The sequence below is a fragment of the Oncorhynchus keta genome, chromosome 10 (genome assembly GCF_023373465.1).
Source record: "Oncorhynchus keta strain PuntledgeMale-10-30-2019 chromosome 10, Oket_V2, whole genome shotgun sequence".
NCBI lineage: Eukaryota > Metazoa > Chordata > Actinopteri > Salmoniformes > Salmonidae > Oncorhynchus > Oncorhynchus keta.
In genome coordinates this window covers 14,002,220-14,028,165 of record NC_068430.1, presented here as the reverse complement: position 1 = coordinate 14,028,165, position 25,946 = coordinate 14,002,220, and the positions used below count along the sequence as shown (strand labels likewise).

General features: G+C 40.6%; 1 protein-coding gene across 1 annotated transcript; it reads left to right on the top strand.

Moving 5' to 3' along the window:
* The first annotated feature begins 2,672 nt into the window (after positions 1–2,672).
* LOC118388248 (monocarboxylate transporter 1-like) lies at positions 2,673–12,627 on the top strand. The gene is made up of 5 exons (XM_035777105.2): positions 2,673–2,982; positions 6,388–6,661; positions 10,205–10,348; positions 10,693–11,478; positions 11,624–12,627. Exons 2-5 carry the CDS (start codon positions 6,445–6,447, stop codon positions 11,881–11,883), a joined length of 1,407 nt encoding a protein of 468 aa, XP_035632998.2. The 5' UTR covers positions 2,673–2,982; positions 6,388–6,444; the 3' UTR covers positions 11,884–12,627.
* Positions 12,628–25,946: the final 13,319 nt, after the last annotated feature.

Below are 25,946 nucleotides of genomic sequence, written 5' to 3'. Positions count from 1 at the left end.
CGCTTCGGGAAAGTCGTATTCCTGGTTGTAATGTTGGTAAGTTGATGTTGCTCTTATATCCAATAGTTCTTCCCGGATGTATCTAATAAGCTTAAGATTTCCTGGGGTAACAATGTAAGAAATAATACATAAAAAACTAAATACTTGTCACGCCCTGACCTTAGAGAGCCTATTAATGTCTCTAGTTGGTTTAGTCAGGGTGTGATTTGGAGGGGCATTCTATGTGTTGTATTTCTTTGTGTTTGGCCGAGTGTGGTTCCCAATAAGAGGCAGCTGTCTATCGTTGTCTCTGATTCCCAATCATACTTAGGTATCCTTTTTTCCCCACCTATGTTGTGGGATCTTGTCCTTGTATTGTTGCTGTTGAGCCCTACAGGGCTGTACGTTTCGTTGGTTCTCTCTTTCTTGTTGTTTCTGGTCATCATTAAAGAATATGATTAACCTACCCCACGCTGCATCTTGGTCTCCTTCTTCATCCGACGACAGCCGTTACAATACTGCATAGTTTAGAAAGAACACGAAGCGAGGCGACCATCTCTGTCAGTGATGCATAATTCCTATTGGAATCCAGCCAGGATATCCACCAAGTGGAATTGTTAATTACCCGCAACCTGCATTCAGAATGACTGCCAGGGTAGGAAAGATTGAGACTACCTCAATCAACTGGAACAAACATCCACCGGTAACTGGTGCAATACATGCAATTACTAACAGTTTAGTTTAGAAAACTGTATTCTATTTATCTTTGTGTAGCATCAAATGTACCAACCAATCAATGTACATGTAAAAACACAGATATTACAGTAAAACAAAGAATTCTGAAAATCTCCATGCAAAAGAGCATGCTGGGAAATATTATATACGGTTCTATGTAGAAAACTTCTCGCTTTCCAAAGGATCATCAAAGAACCCTTTCTTCCAAAACACTGTTCTTAGGATGTTGAAGGTTCTAGGTAGAAACATTTGCCTTACAAAGAACCCTTTTCTTCCTAAAAGGGTTCTTCTGATCAAAATGATTTTTGGTAGAACCCTATGTGATGCAAAGAACCCTTTTGGAACCCTTTTTCTAAGAGTGTAACTAAATCATTGTATTCTAATAATTAGCACATTTGACAAGGAAAAACACTATGTAGCCAACAGACATTCAGATATCATGAACTGGGAGGGGATGATATCATTATCTCTTGTGTGTAGACCTGTGATTGGAAAGACACTGATTCTGATGTGAGTAAACTGATAAGCAGCATCAACAAGGTTCATTGTGATCCACACGTACTGCAGGTGTTGCATGTACGATAGCAGTCTGAAATAATGTATGTACTCTTCAGAGAGCGAGCAATTGGAGGGCACGCTGTGATGATGTGGTGCTTTAATATATTATGCCAAGTTGGCTATGGTAAAGGATTTATTTTCAAATAGAGAGTGGAGCAGACAGGAAGAAATGACCCTGACTGCTGAATGAAAGTGAAGAGAGGATTAGAGGCAGGATACATCCAAAGGTGGAATAATTGTCTTAAGATGTTTAATTATGCATGCACAGAATGTCACGTATTCCGGAGGTGTTACCTGAATGGCTTAGTAAAAAAAATGTGTCCCAAAGCCATGATATGCAAAACTGTGCTGCACACTGAAATTAAAGGAGAAATCTGCAATTGCTACATCCATTTTTGGATATATAAGTTAATGATATGGACCCATTGATTCATGAAGAACGTAACTTGAATGCCACAAGTTTATTTAAACTGTCGTACACCCTCAGAACCCTAAATATAAGCTTGTTTTACTCGAATGTTTGTAAACAAATGAAATGTAAACAAACACCATATAGCCTCAAAACATGGTTTAAACCATATGTTTTATATCATGGATGGTCAGTCCTCCATAGATCTGTCTGTGAATTTGAGAGTGGTTACATTTCTCCAGCCCCATCCCTCAGCTTGTTACCGAAACAGTGGTAGGGATTATTGTTTCAAATATGGATTATCCCTTTCATGTAATTGAGCTGATAACCTGGCTGTTAGTTGTTGTATGATTGGGGTGTAATCAGTGGAGCAGACAGAGTCACAATCACCCTCCACCATGTGGAATGCCCTTATTAGGTTTCTAATAAAGGGAGAGACACTAAACAAACAAACAAAACAAGGACTGTGTTGTTCAAAAGCCATCAGTGTTATGTCACTTGGTGGTCCCTTACAAGGAATGCATGTTTTATTTGCAATACAGTAGTGCTCTATGTTTGTTAACCTCCAGCAGCGCTCAGGGATGTTTCCTTTCCCAAGCCCTGACCATCGAGCACCGTGACAGCCTAAAGTTAACCTCTGAAGTGATCAGAACGATCTCTGCTAATGTTTCCCAGGAGAACAGAGGGGAACAACAAAAGCTGCTTAAGAGGGAGCCAGTTGTTTGATTGCTGTGACTACCAATATCCTGTAATCTATTGTCTATACAATTATGAAAGAAATCAATGGCCAACAGGCATGTTATCTCTTAGGCCCAGACATTAGTGTGTATCCTACAGTTTGAAGTTTCACATAGGGCCAATAGTGTAGTACATGTGAGCTGGAAACACAAGGCAAAGGGAGGTGGGGAAAACATTTTAGGGGCACGGCTCTAATCCTCAAACAGCCAATAAGAGGCAGACTGGACTGACCTCATCAGTTAGCACTCTAGTATCTTGGCCGGTCCAGTTGTTTGAACTGGCCACTGAATGAACCAAACTTTGTCAACTTCTCTTCCATTTTACAGACCAGCACTTATTCAGACTCCAAAGTGTTCATTTCCCCAGCACAGGGACACTGCTTGTAGTAGTGGAGGTAGAGGTTCTATTCTATGAAAGAATCTCAGACATCCTAGACTTAGACTTCTGTAGAGATCGTTTGCTTCTTACACAAAGAAGCCCTGTTCTGAAGTGCCTCATTGAGAGGAGAGCTCCCCATCTCAGCCTGTAGAGCTCATCTGGAACTAGGAGGAGCTGCTGGCAAGGTAAGATGCGACCAACCTACACATCCATATGTACTGTACATGTGGTTACTCTGCATAAGCTCTGAGATGTCAATTTACTCTTGGAGAAGCATTCTCATTTGCATGTAAAAAATTATAAAAAAATGTGTGAAAGGAGAAAGGAGATTTTCTTGAAAGGATCTCACTGATATGTTTAATGTGACACATGTCAAGTTATTATGTGAGTGCATATTCCCTTTATAGTTCATGCTTTGTGAAAAAAACTAGTATTCTCTTTATTGTTCATGCCCTGAAAAGAAAAAAATAGTATTTTGTTTATTGTTCTGAAAAGCGTTTGACAGAAGTGGTCATGATCATGACGGCTCACCTTGGGATCATGATGGTATTGAGCAGGATGCTTGAGGCATGTCTGCAATGGAAATCAATGGGGATAGCCTACTACAAAACCCACAATACCTGTACTATCACTCTCATTCCTACCAAACCTTCAACGTGAATCCCACTGCTGCTATTGTAAGGCTTTAGAAGACAATACTGAAATAACCTAATATTAGTCTCACAACCCAGCTTCTGTCCTGTGCTGTGATCCCCATCCATTTCTGTCAGTCACATATCCATTTAGAGGGCCATGTTAGCTTAGCAGCCAAAGTCCTGGGGCTTCTGAACATTACGTTCGCTCGCCTATCTGAAGTGGCAAGATGTCTGCGAGGGATTTAACCTTGAAGAAGTTAAGACATAGACCTTGTTGTGACACAGCCAATGTTCTATAGTGCCAAGAACGTGCTGCTGGGGCGTTTGAAGCAGCGTGTTCCGTCTCGAGTGGCACGGTCAGGCTGCCCACTTTGGCTGCTTATTATAAACCTTTAGCCAATGTGGGGTCCATTGTTCATCTTGACTCATATTTCATCCTCCATGCAGGCAGCTGTCTGCATATGATAAACCTAGAAACCAGGTTAAAGTGGAGTCTTTAACTCACAGATTACTGTCCACTTACTTTGCAAAGAGTGCAAAGTTTTTCAGTATTCTTGAGTGGATGAAATGGTCCCCCTTATTTATTTCAATATTATTAACCTTGATGTGTTGATTAGTCATTAATACACATTACTGTATGTCTTTACTTTCTCCTCCATTCATCAATTAAAACAGACAATAACTACTCAGTCTTGTCCATGTGGGACTCAACGACCTATGGAAGCTCATGCACAGAATGTATGCCAAGCATGTGCCCTGGCTTGTGCCCTGTGCCCTGGTTTGTACCCTAGATTGTACCCTGGCTTATGCTCTGTAACCTGGCTTGTACCCTGAATTGTACCCTGTGCCCTGGCAAATACATGTGCTGATTGAAAGACTGTTGAACAAGTAAACAATACTATTTTCAGACAGACATATCTTTGAGCTGACCTTTGTTCCCAGGACAGGAGGTAAAGCCGATAGCTGTAAGAGGACACCCAGCACATTGTATTCTCAACACCCATTTAACAGGACAGCCCACTCCCGTTAAGTGCACTTTGGATATGTGAAAACTCCTGTGCAATACAGTTTTCAAGTCCCAATTCAATAACATGCTATTTTATTCATGCTTATAACTGCATGATGTGGTTTAATTCACTCTGTCACTACAGTCCCAAGCCATTATATTTCCTGTATCAGGAGTGGACTGAAACGGTCCATTTCCACAGCATCACAGCAGTATGCTAAGTTATTCTTCACATTCATCTTCATCTCACTTCTATGAAACTGCTCACAATATAGAAAGTTGACTTACCTGCTCTCATTTATCATAGCTGTTCCGGTGAGAAATTGATTTGCATCATGCCATGTTTGTACTGCATACTACATAGTTAAAAGAGCATGCTGAAGTACCCAGAAGTCCTCATCAGATAATAGCTGAAATTTAAGTTGATAGGGAACACAGTCACACATATACCACACCCCCTCAGGCCTTATTGCTTACGTATAACACATAGGGACATCCTGAAAATGTTTTGTAAATCAACTGAGAAACACAGAGGCTGTCGTACAGAAAGAAGCCTGCTGTATGTCATTGACTCATTATATTACCTTTGCATCAAAGCTCTGTCTGGAGGACTGTATTAGAAGGAAATAATGGGCTTTTGAAAAAGACACCCCACTTTCCTCCAGATCTTCCGCATTTAATCAATGCAATCACATCACCCCAGCTCAACTAGCTTAGCGTCACTACATCTCAAATTCTGGAAAGATACAGTACATGCCGAGGTTCCACTGTGCAATGCAACACACAAACTGCTAATCCTATGCTGTTTCCACTACCACAGAGGGCCATTACTTCCCTTAGATCAAGAGTCCTCTCCACAGAACATGCAGAAACTCTAAATCATTACCCTCTTTATGAGAGCATAGCCCCAAGCTTCCTAGGAAGCTGAATTCAACCTGTATTCATGGTTTGATAAATGTGCACTGTGGATGGGTTCCTCGGTGTAAACAATATAGTAAGCCATTTGACTCTGCAGATGGGCCTGTATTCACAAGCTCAGAAGTGAGGGGGGAGTATAGAGGAGGGCTGGATTTACAGTAAAAAGAAGCTCCAGAAATACCTCCCACACAGTGAATATTGGGCTTTTTAGGATGAATCTTCTTGGCAAATCAAATTGATCCATTTACTTCTGAAACACTGAGGATGAAGTCATGGATTCTGCGTTTCATACCACTGGTAAGAAATAATCATGCAAATGTGCTGAAGGTGAAACTATTTAAGTCAACATGTATCTTATATGATCAAGCCATTGAAGTTAACAGGACATGTGCTTGCATTTCCGCTCTCTCTGATTGATATTTAGTTCTAGCTGCTATAGCATTGTCTTTCAGGACATTACCATGACACACCTGTGATACGTACCAGAGGTAGCTGGGGGAGGAAATGGGAACCCCCTGTAAATAAACACAGGCTTATCTTGTGAAAGCAGCATGTGAAATCCTGCTGACATGAACCATACAGCATTGGCTCCAGTCATGCACAGTCAACATACAGTGTAGTATTCAAATCATTTTTCAAAGGAAATTAAATGAATTTTGAATAGATAAGATACATTTTGCTTCTCAAATTCTGAAAGGAGGCAAAATGCACTGTATCTGACCTTTTAAAAAAACATGTGTTTTACCCTGTTTTCTCCCCAATTTCATGGTATCCAATTGGTAGTTACAGTCTTGTCTCATCGCTGCAACTCCCGTACGGGGGACACCTTTACAGTGAGGAAACACCCAGATTTAACTTTATGATTAAATGTTTCTTTTCACATCGTGAAAGATTGTTAACATAGTTTGATTACCCCCAAAAAACTATATTTGCATAGTGCAGGATGAACAATACAATTTTCAAAAGATTCTCGGTTAACTGAATTCTAGCTTTGAAATTTTCTGAAAACTTGATTAATCTTTCTCCAACAGGTGCCCATTGCTGTGTAGGTTCCTGCGTGCAGGATCTTGGTGAGCAGAACAGCAGCCATGCCGCCTGCCATGGGAGGACCCCAGGGGTACACCCCTCCAGAGGGGGGCTGGGGCTGGGCAGTAGTGGTGGGAGCCTTCATCTCCATCGGCTTCTCCTATGCCTTTCCCAAGTCCATAACCGTCTTCTTCAAGGAGATTGAGGTCATTTTCGACTGCACCAGCAGCCAGGTGTCATGGATCTCCTCCATCATGCTGGCAGTGATGTATGCCGGAGGTGAGCTGGAGAATAGATTAGGGCTAGCCTGGTAATTACTAGACTGATATTCGTGTACCAAACATTCATGTAAGCATGCAAGATATGGCGGCTAGCAAGGCTAGAATAGTGCACCCCTACCGGAAATGTGTGAGATGTGTGAAATTTCGGAAACGTCAACTTGGCTTCTTTTAAAATATATATATATATATATGATGCCAAAATGAAGCATAATGATAGCTATGATGAAAAATTAGACAATGTCTACCATCATCCTTCTTTAAACAGACACTGTACAGCACTTTTTAACATGCCTGGATCTGGAGGCCTCTATTAGGCATCCGTATTCACAGTGTACCTTTCATTGAGAATGCGTACACTCTTTATTTTGCACAGTGGATCGTTCATGCACGTCCTATTCTTCAAGTACAAACAGCTCCTGTAGTTTCCCACCCATTGACTGTGTGGAGTAAGGTCACTGGGCACCAGATCAAGATGAAGTGTCTTGTCCAAAAGGAGACAGCGATGCCTGAATCAAACCACTGTCATTGAAATGATACAAATGGGTCTCTAGAATGCTTTTACTCTTCCATCCATTGAAGCATAGGTATTAACAGTGAAACAGTATCTGTCTCTACAGTCCGTGGATGGGGTTCCTCTCTTCCTCATTGTACTTGTTAATGCTCTGATCAGATGAATGTTGTCCCAGGTGTCTTCTGAGGCTGAGGAGATTAAATGATTTACATGAGAGTGGCAGGTGAGGCAGACTGTGTCAGCTGGTCTAGCTTCCTGTACTGACTGGGTTGAATCAAATGCTAGGTGTCAGACAGGTCTTCCCAGTGGAGAGTTGATACGCCTCTTTTCATCTGCATGACTTTCAACACGAACAGACAGAACAGTAATCAGAGGGACTCTTGTACTCAATACTCGTAGTCCCACAAGAAGAGGTCTGAGGCTGGATTTTTTTTAAAGCACTGTCAAATAGTGAACAGGCTCGTTTTCTCTCAAGAAGGTGGAGATAAACTGAATAATCATATCCCCGGGGTATGATGCTGTTTTAGAAAATGTCATCTTTTTTTCCATATTGATGTTGTCCTGTATACATTGTTATTAGCTGCACACTTCTACAGCATTTTCAGTTAGCTTAGTAGTAGTGCCTATTTACAATAACATGTGGAAGAAAAACTACTGAAGGAGTAATTACCAAAACACTGAACTCTTGAAAGGATTAGTGCTGATATGTTCCAAGTGTAGTACCACATATTGTATACGGTACAGTAGGTCAAGCTTCAGCAATAGCAGCACTTTATGAAGAACTCTTTAACGATTTCTGAACCATTTGCCTATTTCAGTATAGAGCAGCACCATGTGTACATATGGTCCACTCAGAGAGATAAGCATCCATTTCCCTACTCGAGTACAAAGCTGCCCCCCACCAGACCAGTGAATGAATGCTATTTACTGTTCAGCAGCCCATTCCCTCAAAAGGTAGCACTTAGCTCAAGCGCACATTCAGGACCTGCATGGGCGAAAGCCAGGTCATTGGTTCATGCAGTATCTTTGTCTCAGATGGTTCCCAGTTCTCCCACTCTGAATGTTGCCTGTTAGTTGGGCTGTGGACACATGAATGCCTGGCTGGCTGCGCATGATGAGGAGCACATGACTGTGTGGGGGCTGACCTCTGACCTTTCTACTGGACCGGAACACACAGGCCCTGTCAGACTCAGACCCTAATGACGTCTATGACCCAATCCTGGCAGGCCTTAAAACGGGGGTTTACAGCCAACAGTGCACAGCACACAATGTGTTCTTCTAGATTGTAGTTAAAGTAATCAATGAGTAATTGAATCAAATGGCTTTAGAAAGCCATTCTTTACATTAACAGCTGTCGCAAAGTAAACAACAGGAACCTGGCCTTGACCCCCAAAGAGCAAGCAGCAGTACAGGGGCAATCCATGCTTAATTTTGCATGTACGCTTACTGGTGCTACAGAAAATGGGTTGTGTTTCTTGGCTTATTCAAGAAACACAGTTGCCATAAAGATTTATTGTAGAGTGTTCATGTGTCATCCATGAACGCTACAAAAAAAATCATGTTACGGAAAATGTATACATTGACTAAATAATGGGGCATAATCCTCTTGTCTTGACCTCTCTTTAATTTATTTCCTATCCTTCTCATAATGTCTTATATCGTCAGGGTTGGTCTTAGGCTGCCTCCTCAGACTTTTCACCCCCTCACCAGCTCATCTTCAGAGAGAGAGGGGACAGGCTCTTTGTTGGTGTTTAGCCTCGCCTGTATTAGAATGTAAAAAGCCTTTGTCGTGTTCCGAGCTGGCAAATGAGTCTGGACAACCTCTAAACAAAAACTGTCACATTCCATTTAGGTTCCTTCAGTGGTGCCGGGATTTGGCAGGGAGGCTGAAGCGTCTTCCACATGGATCTTCGCTCCCAGTTAGGCCTTGTTGGTATAGGCCAGACAGATGGTGGGCATGCAGCCAGCAGAACTCTGCATGCCATATAATCATATATGTTTTCAAGTTGTAGTGAGCTAGAGGTTGTTAGGCTCATTTTATGTCCCATAGTTACCTTAAATTTGTGTTGCCAAACTCTGAGATTTAGCCAAACCTAAATGGAATGAATATGTTTCAGTCTAAGACTATAACAAAGTGGAGCTATTGTGAATGTAGCCTCCAAAGCTTCCAGTAGGGAAGGTGATAGGGTATGTAGAAGTAGAACATTGACTAGAAAAACTATGAGTAGGCTATGTTTACCAAGTCATATCAGTAGACAAACTGTCTATTTCAACAGCAGTAGGAGTTTGAGTGGGACAAAGGTAGTTTCCCTCTCAATGTGAAGCTCTCATCTTTCAAAATGAAGGGATATTATTTACTATTTATTACATGGGAACTATGGTAGATTACCCATAGGAAATGAGTGACTACGTGTAACCTGCTCTACTGTGGAGTACTTTAAATGTATTTTTTCTATACCCAACCTCTCTAGCACAAACACACATAAAATCCTGCACAGGATTTTACAGTAGCCTAGTTAGAATTGCTCTTTAGCGATAGAGCCCTCTTCTTTTGTCATTCTCCGCACATACGTTAGGAAAACACAAACTGTAGCCACACCTCACAATATCTTGTTTCATCGTGATTGTCTTGTTTTCTGTGTGATTGCATTGCCAACAGTGGCTAGACCAGAGAAATTGCTGCAGTGCAGCAGTGAGACAAATCATTGCAGAAGTTGTGTGGAAGCTCTGGCTGCACCAGCGTTTCTCAGAGTTGGGGCTTTAGGGACCTCTAGTGGTGAAATATAAAATGTCTCTAAAATAGACTTCTTACGGTAGTCTAATTCGCATTTTCACCTATTAAAGATTTAAAATCACGTTAATCAAGGAAATTAATTCAAGATGCGAATTTACAATCCTCTAAAGTTTTTCAAATTAAATTTAGATAGTCATTATGGTATAGTCAGTTATGCTTGGGCATATTTGCCTAAAGTGAATTTTCCCAACATATGAATCATCTTGATTGTTTGATTTGTATTTGTCACCTTTCAGGTCCTATCAGCAGTATCCTGGTTAATAAGTATGGGAGTCGTCCCGTCATGATGTGTGGAGGATTCCTGTCCGGCTGTGGACTGATTGCTGCCTCCTTCTGCAACTCAGTGGAAGGACTTTACTTCTGTGTGGGAGTGGTCGGAGGTAGGCCTCTTTCCTGGATAGTGCTATCTGGGATCTCGGGACGTCCCTAGCTTAAACCTTAACCCCTACCTTAACCCTTACCTTAACCATTTTACATTTCAACTTCAATGGAGAGTAGGGACATCCCAAGGAACCCGAATAGCAAGGATATGTTCATTAGTTTACTGTTCATTATTTGCTGTTGTTGAAGAAATGTATTGCCCTCTGGGGCCCGCTTCAGGAACTCTATTATCACTTTCTAGTATCCTGAATTTCCTTTCTGTCTGGTTTCATGTGTTATGTATAATGAATAACTATGCAGTCTGATATTGGACTGAATGAATGTATTTAATATATTTCAACAGGTTTGGGACTGGCATTCAATCTGAACCCAGCCCTTACTATGATTGGGAAGTACTTCTACCATAAGCGGCCCATCGCCAATGGAATCGCCATGGCAGGCAGCCCAGTGTTCCTATCCACCCTGGCCCCTCTCAACAGCTGGTTCTTTGACCAGTTTGGTTGGAGGGGCAGCTTCCTGATACTGGGAGGCCTGCTGTTCAACTGCTGCGTCGCTGGTTCTCTCATGAGACCCATCGGACCAAAACCACAGCCTGCAGTTAAAAGTGAAGATGCTGCCAAGGAGAGTACGACGTGTGGGCAGAAGTGTAACAGTTTTATCGACCTCTCGCTGTTCAAACACCGGGGCTTCGTGCTCTACCTCATGGGTAACGTCATCATGTTCTTTGGTCTCTTCTCCCCACTAGTGTTCCTTAGTAACTTTGCCAAGAGCAGGGACATCCCCAAAGAGAAGGCAGCCTTCCTGCTGTCTGTTCTGGCCTTTGTGGACATGGTGGCCCGGCCCTCCATGGGCATTGTGGCCAATACAAAGTGGATACGACCCAGGGTGCAGTACTTCTTTGCCTGCTCTGTGCTGTTGAACGGTGTGTGCCACGTCCTGGCGCCCATCTCCGTGGACTACACAGGCTTCGTTATCTATGCCATCTTCTTTGGCTTTGCCTTTGGCTGGCTGAGTGCAGTGCTGTTTGAGACTCTCATGGACCTGGTGGGAACGCAGCGCTTCTCCAGTGCAGTGGGACTGGTCACCATTGTGGAGTGTGGGCCTGTCTTGTTAGGTCCCCCTATGTTAGGTGAGTGCACACATGTATTTGTAGCTTACTTAAGCTCCTTGTTTCTATTTTAAAGAAGTTCAATCATTTAACTGGTTTATTTTTTATGAAAAGCAAAGACTTAACTTATGATACAAGTTAGAATTAATATTTTGTTCGGTCACAGGGAAATTCAAAGACATCTACAATGACTACCAATATACCTACCAGAGCTGTGGGGTGATCCTTATCATTGCCAGTGTGTTCCTGTTCGTGGGGATGGGTACCAACTACCGGTTGTTGGACAAAGAGAAAAAGGAGGAGGAAAGGAGAGCTAAACTGGAGGGAAAAGAAGAAGAGACCAACAAGGACAATGCTTCAAAAGAAGCCACCAATGACAGGGTGAGAGCAGTTGACGAGACAAAAACGGCAGAAGACATAATCTAACTTTCCTTGACATCAAATTCACGCATTCACATGGTACCTCAATACAGTCAATGAGATAATGTAGACATCAAATTCATTTAGTTTAAGTCTTTGGCAGATAGCAATGTTCATGTAAACATATTTCTTCACCAGTTCCACTTTTGTCATTGAATAATGTATTATCAGCATAATATGACTGTGTCAAGATACATGTATGTATGCAACTTTTTACGGAAATGTACAACTGCCCTACCAAAAAATACTATATTTTACTGGAGTCCAAATAGTAAATTTTCTGCATAAGTGTTGTGATATATTTTAGAATAGTATTATATACAGGTAATTCCTATGTGTATAGTGTATTTGGAATTTCAGAAGTCCACCTCAAATAACTACAATGTACAGTATTATTCTGTGAAAGCACTAGTGCTTTTAGAAGGTTTAATGAATCACTGTAACATTTTGTTCACACTGTCATGATGATTGGTAGGTTTCTTTAATCTCCGAAAGCATTGTTACATGAATAATCAGGCATAGTCTCTTGATATTCACAGTTCTTCAATTCATCTTCAAAACAATTATATTCCCGTGTTGACTGCACAGCTAAAAAGCTAGAGAGACCGATAACAACACCAAAGATAATCCAGTTTGAAGACCTGCAGAAACTGCTTCTGCAATATGATTCCCTGATCACACTTGTGGAGTTGTCACTATTTACAAAAATTGGCTATATCCAGGGGCGCAACTTTGGTTTTAGAAGTGGGGGGGGGACATAACCATAGTTCGTTTTTTAATCTGATTTTTAAACACTCCAAACAGCCTACTCCAAACAGCCTACCCTTCCGCATGGTCCTAAACCACACCGTTGCCTCATTTTGTAATCATATTCAAATGATAAAATTAGGGAGGGACAAAAATGCAATTTCATGTCCCCCCCGTCCCCAGTGAAAGTTGCGGCCCTGGCTATATCGTTAAAATTATGTAAACAAAAATGGGCTTTTTGGTATTCATTTAAGTTTAGGCATAAGATTAGCATTTTGGTTAAGGTTTGGGTTAAGGTTAGGTTTATAATCAGATTTAAAAAATAGAAATTGCAGAAAAAGGCTGGGTTTAGCCATATTTATCACTATATGCCTCTGGTAACTAGTGATGACCACATTTTTAACTAGCTAAACTCATGAATGGAAACACATCATCGGGTCTAACGGTTGTCTTGCGCCAAAATGGGAATGTGTAGGCCCTAAAATCAATGGCACTTAATTCAATATAAATGTGTTTTTTACCAAAAAATATGTACGTGTCAGTTTGTCACTTTCACGAGGTTGGAATAATAACTACTTTAGCCATTGGCTCGAATCTAGGTTGTGCCTTTAGATTTTGAGAACATTTACAGAATTTTGCACTTCTATCACTGACATCTCATTCCGGGCCTGGTCTTCTTGGTCTGTTTCGCAAGCGTTTCCAGAAGTAGGCTAGGACTCTGGTACACAGTAGGTGGGATAGGTAGCTAGCTAGCACACCGGTACACAGTGTACTTTCCCCTGCATGTCAGGCACTTTTGTCCGAAGTACTGATAACGACAGTAAGGGCAGGTTTTCGGCAGGTGTTTAGGACAATGGGTGCTAACTAGTTAGCTAGCTAGGATTCCAGCAGGTGTTCGGCAAGCCGGAGCAAAACACACTGTGTGATAGCTAGCTAGTTAGCTAGGACTCCGGTACACAGCAGCAGAAGAAAGGTTGCTAGTTAACGATAGCTAGGACACAGGTAGACAGTGTATTTCGCCCATGCCTGTCATGCACTAGTTTCCCGCAGTTTTGGTAATAATGGCGAGGGCAGGTGTTTAGCAGGTGGGAATGAAGGTCACTGTGTGCTAGCTTGTTAGCTTACTAGCTAGGACGCCGGAACACAGCTAGCGGGGACGACTCTTGCAGATAGCTGTCGGGTGCGGTTCCTGCGGATGATTGGAATATCCAGCTACTACATTTCTTGCCTTAACCCATTAGCTATTTATCTCCATTAGGTGGCAGTATTTACTCTTACGTTAATGACTCTTGAGCTCCTGAAAGTTTATAATCATCCCGGAGGAAATTGTTTGCACGTTATATTGGAAAATGACACTGTATATCACTGTTACTGATTGATTTAATTTTAAGTAACTTTAAAAATATTCCAGACACAACTACCTTGAGGTTGCACTAATGTCGCCTACTTGATGAGACTAAAGTCATAATTGTGAATGCAGAAATCAAGGGTTTGATCCAATGAAAGTTGCTAGGCATTGATTGTCATGTGATGGTACCCTGATCCATGAGGGAACAGACAATCTTTGGTCATTGTCATCATTTTCATATGTCCAAGGGCACTTGGAGGGTCTTGAAGGGATCCAGCTTTTTGTCAGAATTGACTTTTCATATCAGGGCTCGGAGAAATTACGCAGCAGGTTAGGAGAATTAGGTGAAGATTAGGAAAAGGGTTAGGGTTATCTAAAATGCGCAAAAAAAGTGTCTACTTTTAACGTACATTTTCAAAAGCTGGGCCCAATCTAGACATTACCGACTTGAAGGGAGGCACTTTGACGTCAACACACGAAGACACTTTTAATCATGTGTGTCATACATGGATGATGACCATGATGTGAATAGTTTTGTGAAATTTCAATGAATGTCTTTTTTTCTTTCCACAAAAAATAAAACTGAAATGGGATGTTGTGTTCATTAAGAGTTATTTACTTTGGCCTAAGTATAAAATAAAATATCCCCACAGCTATTGGACTGTTTGAATTAATTGGCTAACCTAGATTACAATGTTTCAATGTTTCCATTGATTAGTGTAATGCAGAGCAATATATTAAGAAAATATAAATGTATGACTGGTATAATGTACATTTATTTCACATATGTAGTCTATCTATTTGATACATTCTGCACACATTCACTTCAACTAAAACATCTGCCATTTGAACAAAACAAACATTGGCCGTCGTCTTTACTTCCAGGTAGGGATCTACTAGCTAACATTTGCTCATATTTCACAATTAGATATTAATTATTTAGCTTGCTAGCTAAGTATGTTATTGCAAAATATTTTGTTTTTCTGTAAATGTGTCCAGTCTCTAGCTAAGCTAGCTAGCTAGCTAACTTTTTGCTGGTTGTTGTTGTGCCACGAACACACTTGCTCACTAACATTATCTACAAAAAAACTTGCTTGCTAGTTTACTAACTGTCAATAAAGTGCTATTGTCAATTAATATTAATGTTACCAATTCGTTGTCAGGATGGAGAGAGAGAGAGGATTCAACTTCAAGCTGTTCCTCCTACAGAGTCAAACCCACTCCCAGGCACAGTATGTTCAGCTGTTGGAAAGCTGCTCATGGAGCCGCTCCTACCACTGTCCTTCCTACCATTCCCTAAAGTGCTACAAACCGCTCCACACTCACAAATTCCAACACCTATCTATTTTTGTGACTACCTGGACCTACCAATTGGTTTTAAAGTATTGAAACCAAACCATATGGATGAAAAATATTTTAATAAACATGAAATGGTGAATGTTTTTTTACTAGGCAAGTCAGTTAAGAACCAAATCTTATTTTCAATGACAGCCTAGGAACAGTGGATTAACTGCCTGTTCAGGGGCAGAACGACAGATTTGTACCCTGTCAGCTCGGGGATTCGAACTTGCAACCTTTCGGTAACTAGTCCAACGCTCTAACCACTAGGCTGCACGTCCTACTAAACAGCACATAAACACTCTAAATAGGTCAGGAGCCAGACAGGGAGCCTGAGAAGGAACGAAAATGAATTATTTAGGCTATATTATTTGTATTATTTCAAGGCTTTAGCTTACAAAGAAATACCTTGTGCGGCATTTCCTAGTGTGACACTAGGCTGGCAGGGATATAAAGCGTTCAGCATTTTAACAACATTTCATTGCATTAAATAATTATAGTCTATACATTGTGCATATAGGCTGTGACTTACTTAGAATTAAGCACAAATTAAACCAAAAAAATTACTTATTACTGCCTTTGAATTCATTTTTAGAAAACACGAGTTTGGCCAGTCTGGGGCTTAATACACATGCGATCGTGCCTGGAGAGCCCGCAAGCAGCGGAGAATGTCCTCTCCACACTTGCAGACACTGGGGATTCTAAACACCCTTTGCCTACTCTTTCCAGGCTGGGCAGAGATTCAATTGTGTTTTTAATTTATCTATAGGTAAAGCCTAAGGTTTTTAGGCTAAATAACCCAATCAAAACGGAAAGCCCCTTGAACGTGGGTATATGCCAGGCCACTTAGGCCAAAACCAATTATGGTTTATTGTATAGACGAAACGTTCAAGAGATCAGATGTTTAGTTGATATACACTAAGCTACAATGACACACTTAGTTATCGACCCACCTTGTTCCTTTCTTTTAGCATGTGCACGTAGTCAGTACACCATCATACTTTTGGGATACGTGTCTTTTCAGATTCCACAATGATTCTTTAGTTGTTTCATGGAGCCAGCGTGTAACAACTGCCATATCTCGCGGGTGGCATCCGATCTGTAAAATAACAGTTTAGCACCATACCAGCAGGTGGTATCCAAGCTTTACACATAACAGTGGCCACTACATCACCGCACTCCCTCTCTTACTCTTCGTCCTCATCTTTGTAAGTCACCTTGATTTAGCACCTGTGTGTTTTATCAGTTTCTTATGATATTCAACGGATATTCGTGCTTTCAAACCTCAATAGCTTCCAAGATGTTGGAAAAATTGCGCACAACCATGCACAGTTCTTATTTTCAAGATTTGGACATTAATTTGCTTTCCAACGATAATAAACACGTAGAAATGTGAGCAGCATTTTGTATTCCTAGTTGAATTTGTTACGGAGCATAAAAAAGTACACATTTTTTTAAAATTCGAATTTCAATAGTTCCTTGGTCATGTGACCTACTGACCTCGAACAAGGTTCAGAATGTACACTTAGTGGGCCTACACATTGCACACCATTTAGTTTGTCCATTTTCATCTCACACATTTTTTCAAAAGTTCTAACTTCAATAGCTCCTTGGTCATGTGACCTACTGGACTCAAACATGGTGCAGAATGTCCACCAACTACCCTTCTATATTGCACACCCTTTAGCTTGTCAATGTTCATCTCACACGATTTTACATTAATTTTGTCATCTTTAGAATTCCAATAGCTCCTTGGTCATGTGACCTACGGACCTCAAGACAGGTGGAGAAGAGTGCCCTGTGGGGTGTCCAGTGCGCTAATACGACCGATTCCGGAGAAGCTGGCTGGAGCCCCAAGGAGAGTTCTCTTTTCTCTGTGAAGGGCAGGGTGCCCTGGAATGGGTTCACCCCGAGAGAGGGACCCAAGCCCTGGAAAGCGTTGTGGTTCCGGCGGTGTACTGTGAGCTCTCGCTGGCCCTTGAAAATCCGGGGGCCATACACATATCCGCAGCAGGTCTCCAAAGTGAACAGCCTCTGGCATTTTATAACAATGTTGGTAAGGGAAGTTGGCAAGTCAGATATGTAACTTTAGAAAAATAATTGGCTGTAAGGACTGGGTCGGTCAGTCGGGCTGGGGTGTGAAGCAGGGCTGGGATCGAGCCGCGGCTGAGCAAGCAGTCGTTCCTTCGCCCTCCTCTTGCAACCTTTGGAAGTTCGCTGTGCGGCCCATCTCGCGGTGTGTGGTGTCGCAAGGGGCTGCATGCGGGGGTTTGTAGGGGTGGTGACTGTCGGCGGGCCGAAGGCGGACCGGTGGGTGGTTGGGGTATTGGAGATGGCATGTACCTTACCATTAGCTGACACAACCAGGCCTCAGGCTTGCCTGAGTGCGGGACACCACACATTGTAGGTGGCTAAATCACTAGACGACCTGATTCTGGGTCAGGGTTTCGTGCGTAGCAGAGCAGCTCACTCGCTGCGATCTATTGAAAGTCAGCCCTCGATCCAAGCTTTTGGGAAAGAAGGTGTCTTCTTCGATAATCCTCCTTCTTTACTTATGGGTTACCAGGTCCACGCAGAAGGGCCAGGGGCCAGATGCCAAACACAGAGTGTGAGAGAGCCCAGGCATGTGGGTAGAAGACGTAAGACATTGGGCTCTGGATAGCTGGGGGACTATGTGATGGTTGCCCATTCGCTATACTCTAAGGCCAAAGGAGAGGGCTGTTGACGGGGTAGGGAGAGTAGGTGTGGAGGCCTGGAGGTCTGTAGTTCCAGGGAGTAAGCTATACATACTCAGGCTCAGAGAGAGGCCAGGCAGGTGGGCAGGGAGTGTAAGCCTAGAGGCCAGGAGTCAGAGGTCACCAGGTCAATTGGGGCATGCCTGGAGGTCAGGAATGCCCCAGGGAGAAGGCCAACGTGAATAGGTGTGTGAGTGACACTGTCCTTCAGGGGGGCATAGCATGAGAAAATGGACAGACAAAAGGAGGTGCAATTTGTAGGCCCTCTTAGGTGTACATTTTGAACCTTGCTTGAAGTCAGTAGGTCACATGACCAAGGAGCTATTGGTATTCTAAAGTTTAAAAAATGTATGTATAATCGTGAGAGATGAAAATGGACAAACTAAAGGGTGTGCAATTATAGAAGGGTAGTCAGTGGACATTCTGAACCTTGTTTAAGTCCAGTAGGTCACATGACCAAGGAGCTATTGAAATTTGAAAGTTTGAAAAATGTATGTAAAATCTCATGAGATGCAAATGGACAAACAAAAGGCTGTGCAATGTGTAGGCCCGCTGAGTGTACATTATGAACCTTGTTTGAGGTGTGTGGGTCACATGACCAAGGTGCTATTGAATTTCAAAAATGTAAATCAATAATTGAAAATAGTGCTAGATGTAATCCAACAACAACAAAAAGGTGTGTGCAATGTGTGTCTATGTCATTGGGTGAGCTAGAACCAGTTTTGAAAGTTTTAGGAGTAATAGTTAAAGAGCTATTGACATTTGAAAAAGTAGATTTGTCACTATGTTGACGGTCCCTAACTGCTGTTGTTGGACTTAAGGAAAACTACAGGCGAATATCTATTGAATATCCAACCTGAATCTGTCTTTACCTCGTCTAAAGCAAGGGGCTATTAGCAGCACACAAGTTGACTACAATGAGCATGCCCTGATCTTGTGAAGTGAGTGCTACTGGAGTGCAACTGGAGCGAAATTGGAGCAGGCAAGAAAGCCGATGCTCCAGCCTTTGGCTCCACACTCCAGTCAAATTTGGGCATGCTCAGCTCCAGCTCTGCTCATATACTCTGTTCACCAGACAGGTTTCTACCTTCAACCCACGTGAAATAGTGGAGGATAGTGGATGTGTCATGCACACTTTGCAGGAGGTAGTATATGTTTTGTTTTAAATAAAATGGTTTGGTATTTTCTCAATATGAATGACCTCGCATCGATGTGCTACTTCATTTCTTACAGGCTGAGTACAGTGCTCACGTCGCGTGCGCGAGCATTGCAAAATAAATGTAGAAATCTATGTTATTCGAGCATCTGCATTTCCAAAAGCTAAAATATAATTCAGTTCTATTTATGACGCAGATCGCGCTGCAAGTCCTGCCTCTCCCATCTCCCATTGGTTTATAGAAGCAGGTACCCACGTGCCATCTCCTCATTGGTTATACCCACGTGGGTGACTGAAAGACGAAAGAAGTCAGTGGCGGGAATGCACCCAATTTATGAAAGTTGCCAAGAGAAAAAAAAACCTGGAAGGAGGAGAGATTACTAGAAACGATTCGGTTGACCATTTTATGTGTGGATTAATTGGTGGAGTAGAGGAACTTGTGCATTTCAGGTAAAATAACAACTCAATGTTTATATCCCAGGACAAATTAGCTAGCAGCAAGCTAACTAGCTAAATTGCCATAAATGTTTAATGCTTTTCGACCTGACCTCAAATTAATATATTTGGTTCAGAGTTTGTTTTGATATTTTAACCTGCGCGTCGTGATCGCATTTGGTGTGTCGGTTTGGGTTCCGTGTTAGTGTTATAATAAATGTTTAGACAAAGAGTTTTCCCTCGACGAATATGAAACCCACCAGATCAGGTATTTTATCATATGGAACATTAATTGCAGAATGGTGACATTTAAAAAAAAATGTAGTGCTGTTTTTTCAGACCCAGATACTACATTGATAGTGATTTTCAGTCAAGGAATTAGGTTTAGGCTAAACCGGCTCCTAGAATTTTGGGCAAAGTTGATTTATCCAAAGGCAGGAGTTGCACATGCATCTCGAGGTAGAATACTTTCCTAATATATTTTCTCTCAAAAGATGCATTCAAGATGAAAATTGTGCCACCAATCAAAAATAAAGAAGTGAGTAAACTTAGTTTGGTGTGTCACAGATAAAAACAATACTATGTAATGTGACATGGAGCTGGTGGGTCGTAGAGGAATTCAACTGCTATAGAGATCAGATGTTTCCTGGATTCCCTTAAGTTATCGTGTACATTCACCTGTATTTGTTACACTTAGTGAGTATCAGTCAGAAGAGGGGTATGATGTCCAATTGTGTCTTTAGAAAACTACTGGGCATGTTCCAAACCTTTGCTTCTTTAAACCACAATGGTCACGTCAACTTTGGCATGCCACAATATAGGCCTAGATACAGTGGTGTAAAAATACTTTAAAGTAGTACTTAAATAAAATAAATTTGCATCTGTACTTTGCTTTACTATTTATATTTTTGACTACTTTTACTTCACTACATTCCTAAAGAACATTATGTACTTTTTACTCCATTCATTTCCCTGTCACTCAAAAGTACTAGTTACATTTTGAATGCTTAACAGGACAGAAAATGGTCCAATTCACACACTTCTCAAGAGAACATCCCTGGTCATCCCTACTGATCTGGCAGAATCACTAAACATGTGCTTAGTTTTCAAATTATGTCTGAGTGTTGGAGTGTGACCCTGGCTATCCGTCAATAAATACAAATACAATTGTAAAGTCTAGTTTGCTTTATATAAGGACTTTATAATAATTTGTACTTTAACTTTTGATACTTAAGTATATTTTAGCAACTACATTTAATTTTGATATTTAAAACCAAATACTTTTAGAGTTTTACTCAAGTATTTTATTGGGTGACTCACTTTCACTTTACTTTTACTCAAGTATGAGTTTTAGTACTTTTCCCACCACTACCTAGATACAGTAGATACCACACTTTACAACTCATCAGTGAGCCAATATTAGTTGAGTATGAGCAAATTAGTCTTTATTTCAATTTATCTCAATTCTTAGTTTTAAATAACAGGCTATATGGTTAAGGTCTAGGCCTTTATTGAAATGACAGAGTGAAAATGCTACAGTCCTATAATCCTTTTTGGGATAGGGGGCAGCATTTTCACTTTTGGATGAATAGCGTGCCCAGAGTGAACTGCCTCCTACTCTCTTCCAGATGCTAATATATGCATATTATTATTAGTATTGGATAGAAAACACTTTGAAGTTTCTAAAACTGTTTGAATGATGTCTGTGAGTATAACAGAACTCATATGGCTGGTGAAAACCTGAGAAAAATCCAACCAGGAAGTTGGGTATCTGAGGTTTGTTGTTTTTCAAAGCTTGGCCTACCGAATACACAGTTTCTATGGAGTCAAGTTGCAATTCCTACGGCTTCCACTAGATGTCAACCATCTTTAGAAACTGATTTGAGGATTCTACTATAAAGGAGGGGCTCATGAAACCTGTTTGAGTCAGTGGTCTGGCAGAGTGTCTCGGGCTCGTGACGCACGCTCCCGACAGAGTTAGCTCTTGTTTCATTGCTTTTCTTCAGACATAGGAATTCTCCGGTTGGAAGCTTATTGATGTTTTATGTTAAAAACATCCTAAAGATTGATTCAATACATCGTTTGACTTGTTTCTACGACCTGTAACGGAACTTTTCGAGTTTTTGTCTGGACGAAGTGCTTGCACCTCATGAAGATGGATTACTGGGCTGAACACGCTAACAACAAGTGGCTATTTGGACATAAATTATGGACTTTATGGAACAAATCAGTCATTTGTTGTGGAACTGGGATTCCTGGGAGTGCCTTCTGATGATCATCAAAGGTAAGTGAATATTTATAGTGTTATTTCTAACTTCTGTTGTCTCCAAAATGGCGGATATTTCTCGGGCTGGATTAGGCTCTGAGCGCAGTTGCCAGATTATGCTTTTTCAGTCAAGTTTTTTTTAATTTGACACAGCGGTTGCATTAAGGAGAAGTCTATCTTTAATTCTGTGAATAACAGTTGTATCTTTTATCAATGTTTATTATGAGTATTTCTACAAAATCACTGGATGTTTTGGAATCAAAACATTACTGCAAGAAACGCGCCAATGTAAACTGAGATTTTTGGATATAAATATGTACATTATCAATCAAAACATACATGTATTGTGTAACATGATGTCCTATGAGTGTCATCTGATGGAGATCATCAAAGGTTAGTGATTAATTCTATCTATATTTCTGCTTTTTGCGACTCCTGTCTTTGGCTGGAAAAATGGCTGTGTTTTTTTGACTTGGCTATGACCTAACATAATCATATGTTGTGCTTTCGCTGTAAAGCATTTTAGGAATCGGACATGATGGGTAGATTAACAAGATGTTTATCTTTCATTTGCTGTATTGGACTTATTAATGTGTGAAAGTTACATGTTTCAAAAAAATATTTTTGTATTTCGCACGCTGCCTTTTCAGCAGAATGTTGTCGAGGGGTTCCGCTAGTGAAACGCCTGCGCTAGAAAGGTTAAAAAAGTCTATCATTATTGTTATTGCATTTCCCTTTCCTTTATATTTCCGTTTGGAAATGAAAGCCTCACTATTTAAAATAGAAGATCAGAGCATTGAGAATGATCTGCGGAACAGGTATGTATTTGATTACAACATGATGCTTTCACTATAGATTGTATTATAATTCTGCTTTTTATCTGGTACATTTATTTTTCGAACAGAAACAATGCAACATGGAACATAAGTCATATATTTAAATATATACGTTTGAAAGATCAGCGGAGAAAGTCCATCTACGTTACTAAAACATGCCGTCTTCTCAGCCTAAGTGTACATGCTAGTACCTAAATTCAAAATGAGGACATTTTGTGGTCTACGTTGTCCTCAAACTAACCTATGTTCTCTTAGAGAAGAAACCCATCATGTGTTCATGGACAGAAGATCAAATCTTTTTTGTCACGTGCGCCAAATACAACAGGTGTAAACCTTACCGTGAAATGCTTACTTACAAGTCCTTAGTCCTTAACCAACAGTGCAGTTTTAAGAAAAATTGATTTAAGAAAATATTTACTAAAATAACTAAAGTAAAAAAAAAGTTACACAATAAAATATCAATAACGAGGCTATGTACAGCCGGTACCAGTACCGAGTCAATATCCGTGGGTACAGGTTAGTCGGGGTAGTAATCGCTGTTCTGATACCCTGAAGCTCTTTTCGGTCTTAAGAGACAGTAGCAGAAACATTATGTACAAAATAAGTTACAAACAATGAAGAAAAAACACACAAAATAGCATAATCGGTTAGGATCCCGTAAAACGGCAGCCATCCCCTCCAGCGTCATTAGCACAGTGAAAGTACTCAGGTGAATATGAATATTTCCTGTTCTTTTGATTATTTGTTATCTACATGAATAAAGCATGTATGGTGCTAGTGAAATGTGTTTACTTAATTAATTGTTATAGAAGATGAATGTTGCCTTTGAGAGCCTATGTATTCAAGCAGAAACTGACCGCCATGAGATGCTGAAATGTATGTGTACTTTTAATACTGTATATAATCATCAATGTACTTGTATTGTGGTGTTATGAACATAACACTAGGCAATGTACACAGTATATACAAATAGAACAACTCCTTTGGTGTGAACATTTCACACAATTAAAGAGGGATTGCAAGAATTGAATGATCTAAAGCAGAAGTTTGGGGAAGAATTCAGCATGAAACAAGAAGAGATTGGTCAATAACTGACTCAATCAACATAAGTAGAGTAATGGGCACTGCCTTGTTGAGTGTTTCCCAAAACACACATTTTTGGAAACCTCTTGTTGTCACACACAATATGAACAGTATTTTACCTTGCGTACGTAGACTATTCAAACTGAAAATATCTCTTAAACGTTGTAATACAGATGAAAAGGAAGAACAAAAAAGAAAAACTTCAGTAAATCCTGCTCAACCTCTAGGAAACCCAAGAGAGTTGCAAAAGTTTACAAGAGGCAGCAAGTAAGATTGGCATTTATTTTGATTTTGTTCATTGATTAGGCCTAAGTGTGAACCTTTCCAAATATTCCATGCATTTTACTGAAAGTGTAACTTCAAGCATGGGAGCTGCATCATAACTGCTTTACTCCTGTTAAATTTCATGCTTTATGACAAAAACGAATAAACATCTTTTTTTTGACAGAGCAACATCAGGAAGCCCATCAAAGTTTCAAACAAGAACAAGAATCCCTGTTGGTCTGCAAAGTGCCGAACAGCTCAATAAAGACTTTGAAGTTAGTATTATATCTTGTACTCCAATATGCTGATGAAGAGAATATTCAAAACACAGGTTATGCAATTCAAAGATTATAAAGATTACACTGTGTTTTGTGAACCAAAATTGACACTTCTCTCTTATAAATGTCATGCCTAGTCCATGTAGTGAGGTTAATGAAAGAGCAATTATTTAACTCTTGCCTTTAGGATGTCAAAACAAAATCCATACAGTCACTAGATAAAACAAAGTTGTGGAGACCAGAACATCAAAACTCACCACAGAGTTTAAGGGGAAACATGCTGAAATTCACTAATTCAAGGTAAGATGATGTTCAGATGACCGTTGTGTAGATACATTTGTAGCACTACTTATTCATTTACATTTACATTTAAGTCATTTAGCAGACGCTCTTATCCAGAGCGACTTACAAATTGGTGCATACACCTTATGACAACCAGTGGAACAGCCACTTGCATCTAAATCTTATTCAGAAGACTATTGTTTGCTTAAATCTTATTAATGTGTTGTACCCGTCCAGAATAAAGTCTGCTGAAAACAATTGACTGGAAAATGCACTTGAAAAGGCTGAAACGATGCAAAACTATTTGAAGGAAAAAGACAATATGACTGAGGTTTGATTCTATCAATTGTATATTGGCTTCAATTTTTTGTTTGACACCTGTACATGCAATCGTCCAGGAAAGAGATTGTTCATGTGTTCTCTCCCACAGAGGAAAATACAAGAGATTGAGGGGCAATTATCTGCTGCAATGAGAAGAGAGGAAAAATCCATCAAGGAAAAAGATCATCTAAAGACAGACATTGTACAACATGAGTAAGGTCTTTGATGTTCAAATATCACTTATATAATTACCTGAGGGACAGTTTTCCTCCATGTCTCCAATTCTCCATTTAAATAATGCTGAATGTGAACTCTTCCCGAGGGTGAAGTATGAAGAGCTATCAGCAAGTCTCAATCAGCTGCAACTTGAGAACAAGACTATTCTGGAGACGATGCAGAATGAATCCTCAGAGGCAACCATTCTTGTAGCACGACTAAAAGTATGTATGAATTGAACATGTGTTATGCTATATGTATAGAATAAAACAGAATAATTGAGCAGTTTTCTGATAATTTATGGTATTGTGTTATGGGAATATTTTTCTCTCATTCAGGAGAGGGAGGCAAAATAGATGAAGATGAAGAAGGAAATTGAAAGACTCCAGGAGGAAAACCATCAATTATGGTCAGAGTTGATTGTTAATATTTAATATGCTGCTGTTAATATGCTGCTATTTTTATTGACTTGGCCAAAGATTTTGATACGGTAGACCATTCCATTCTTGTAGGCCGGCTAAGGTCAACAAAATCTTCTCTGAGGGGTCTTTGGCCTGGTTTGCTAACTACCTCAAAGAGTGTAGCGTATAAAGTCAGAAAATCTGCTGTCTCAGCCACTGCCAAGGGAGTACCCCAAGGCTCAATTTTAGGCCCCACGCTCTTCTCAATTTACATCAACAACATAGCTCAGGCAGTAGGAAGCGCTCTCATCCATTTATATGCAAATGATACAGTCTTGTACTCAGCTGGCCCCTCCCCGGATT

Excerpts from the sequence above, each read along its gene's own strand:
- LOC118388248 (XM_035777105.2), top strand. The coding sequence starts at position 6,445 with ATGCCGCCTGCCATGGGAGGACCCCAGGGGTACACCCCTCCAGAGGGG. Across the intron at positions 6,662-10,204 it reads GGCAGTGATGTATGCCGGAG|GTCCTATCAGCAGTATCCTG; the intron begins GTGAGCTGGAGA and ends GTCACCTTTCAG. Across the intron at positions 11,479-11,623 it reads GTTAGGTCCCCCTATGTTAG|GGAAATTCAAAGACATCTAC; the intron begins GTGAGTGCACAC and ends GTTCGGTCACAG.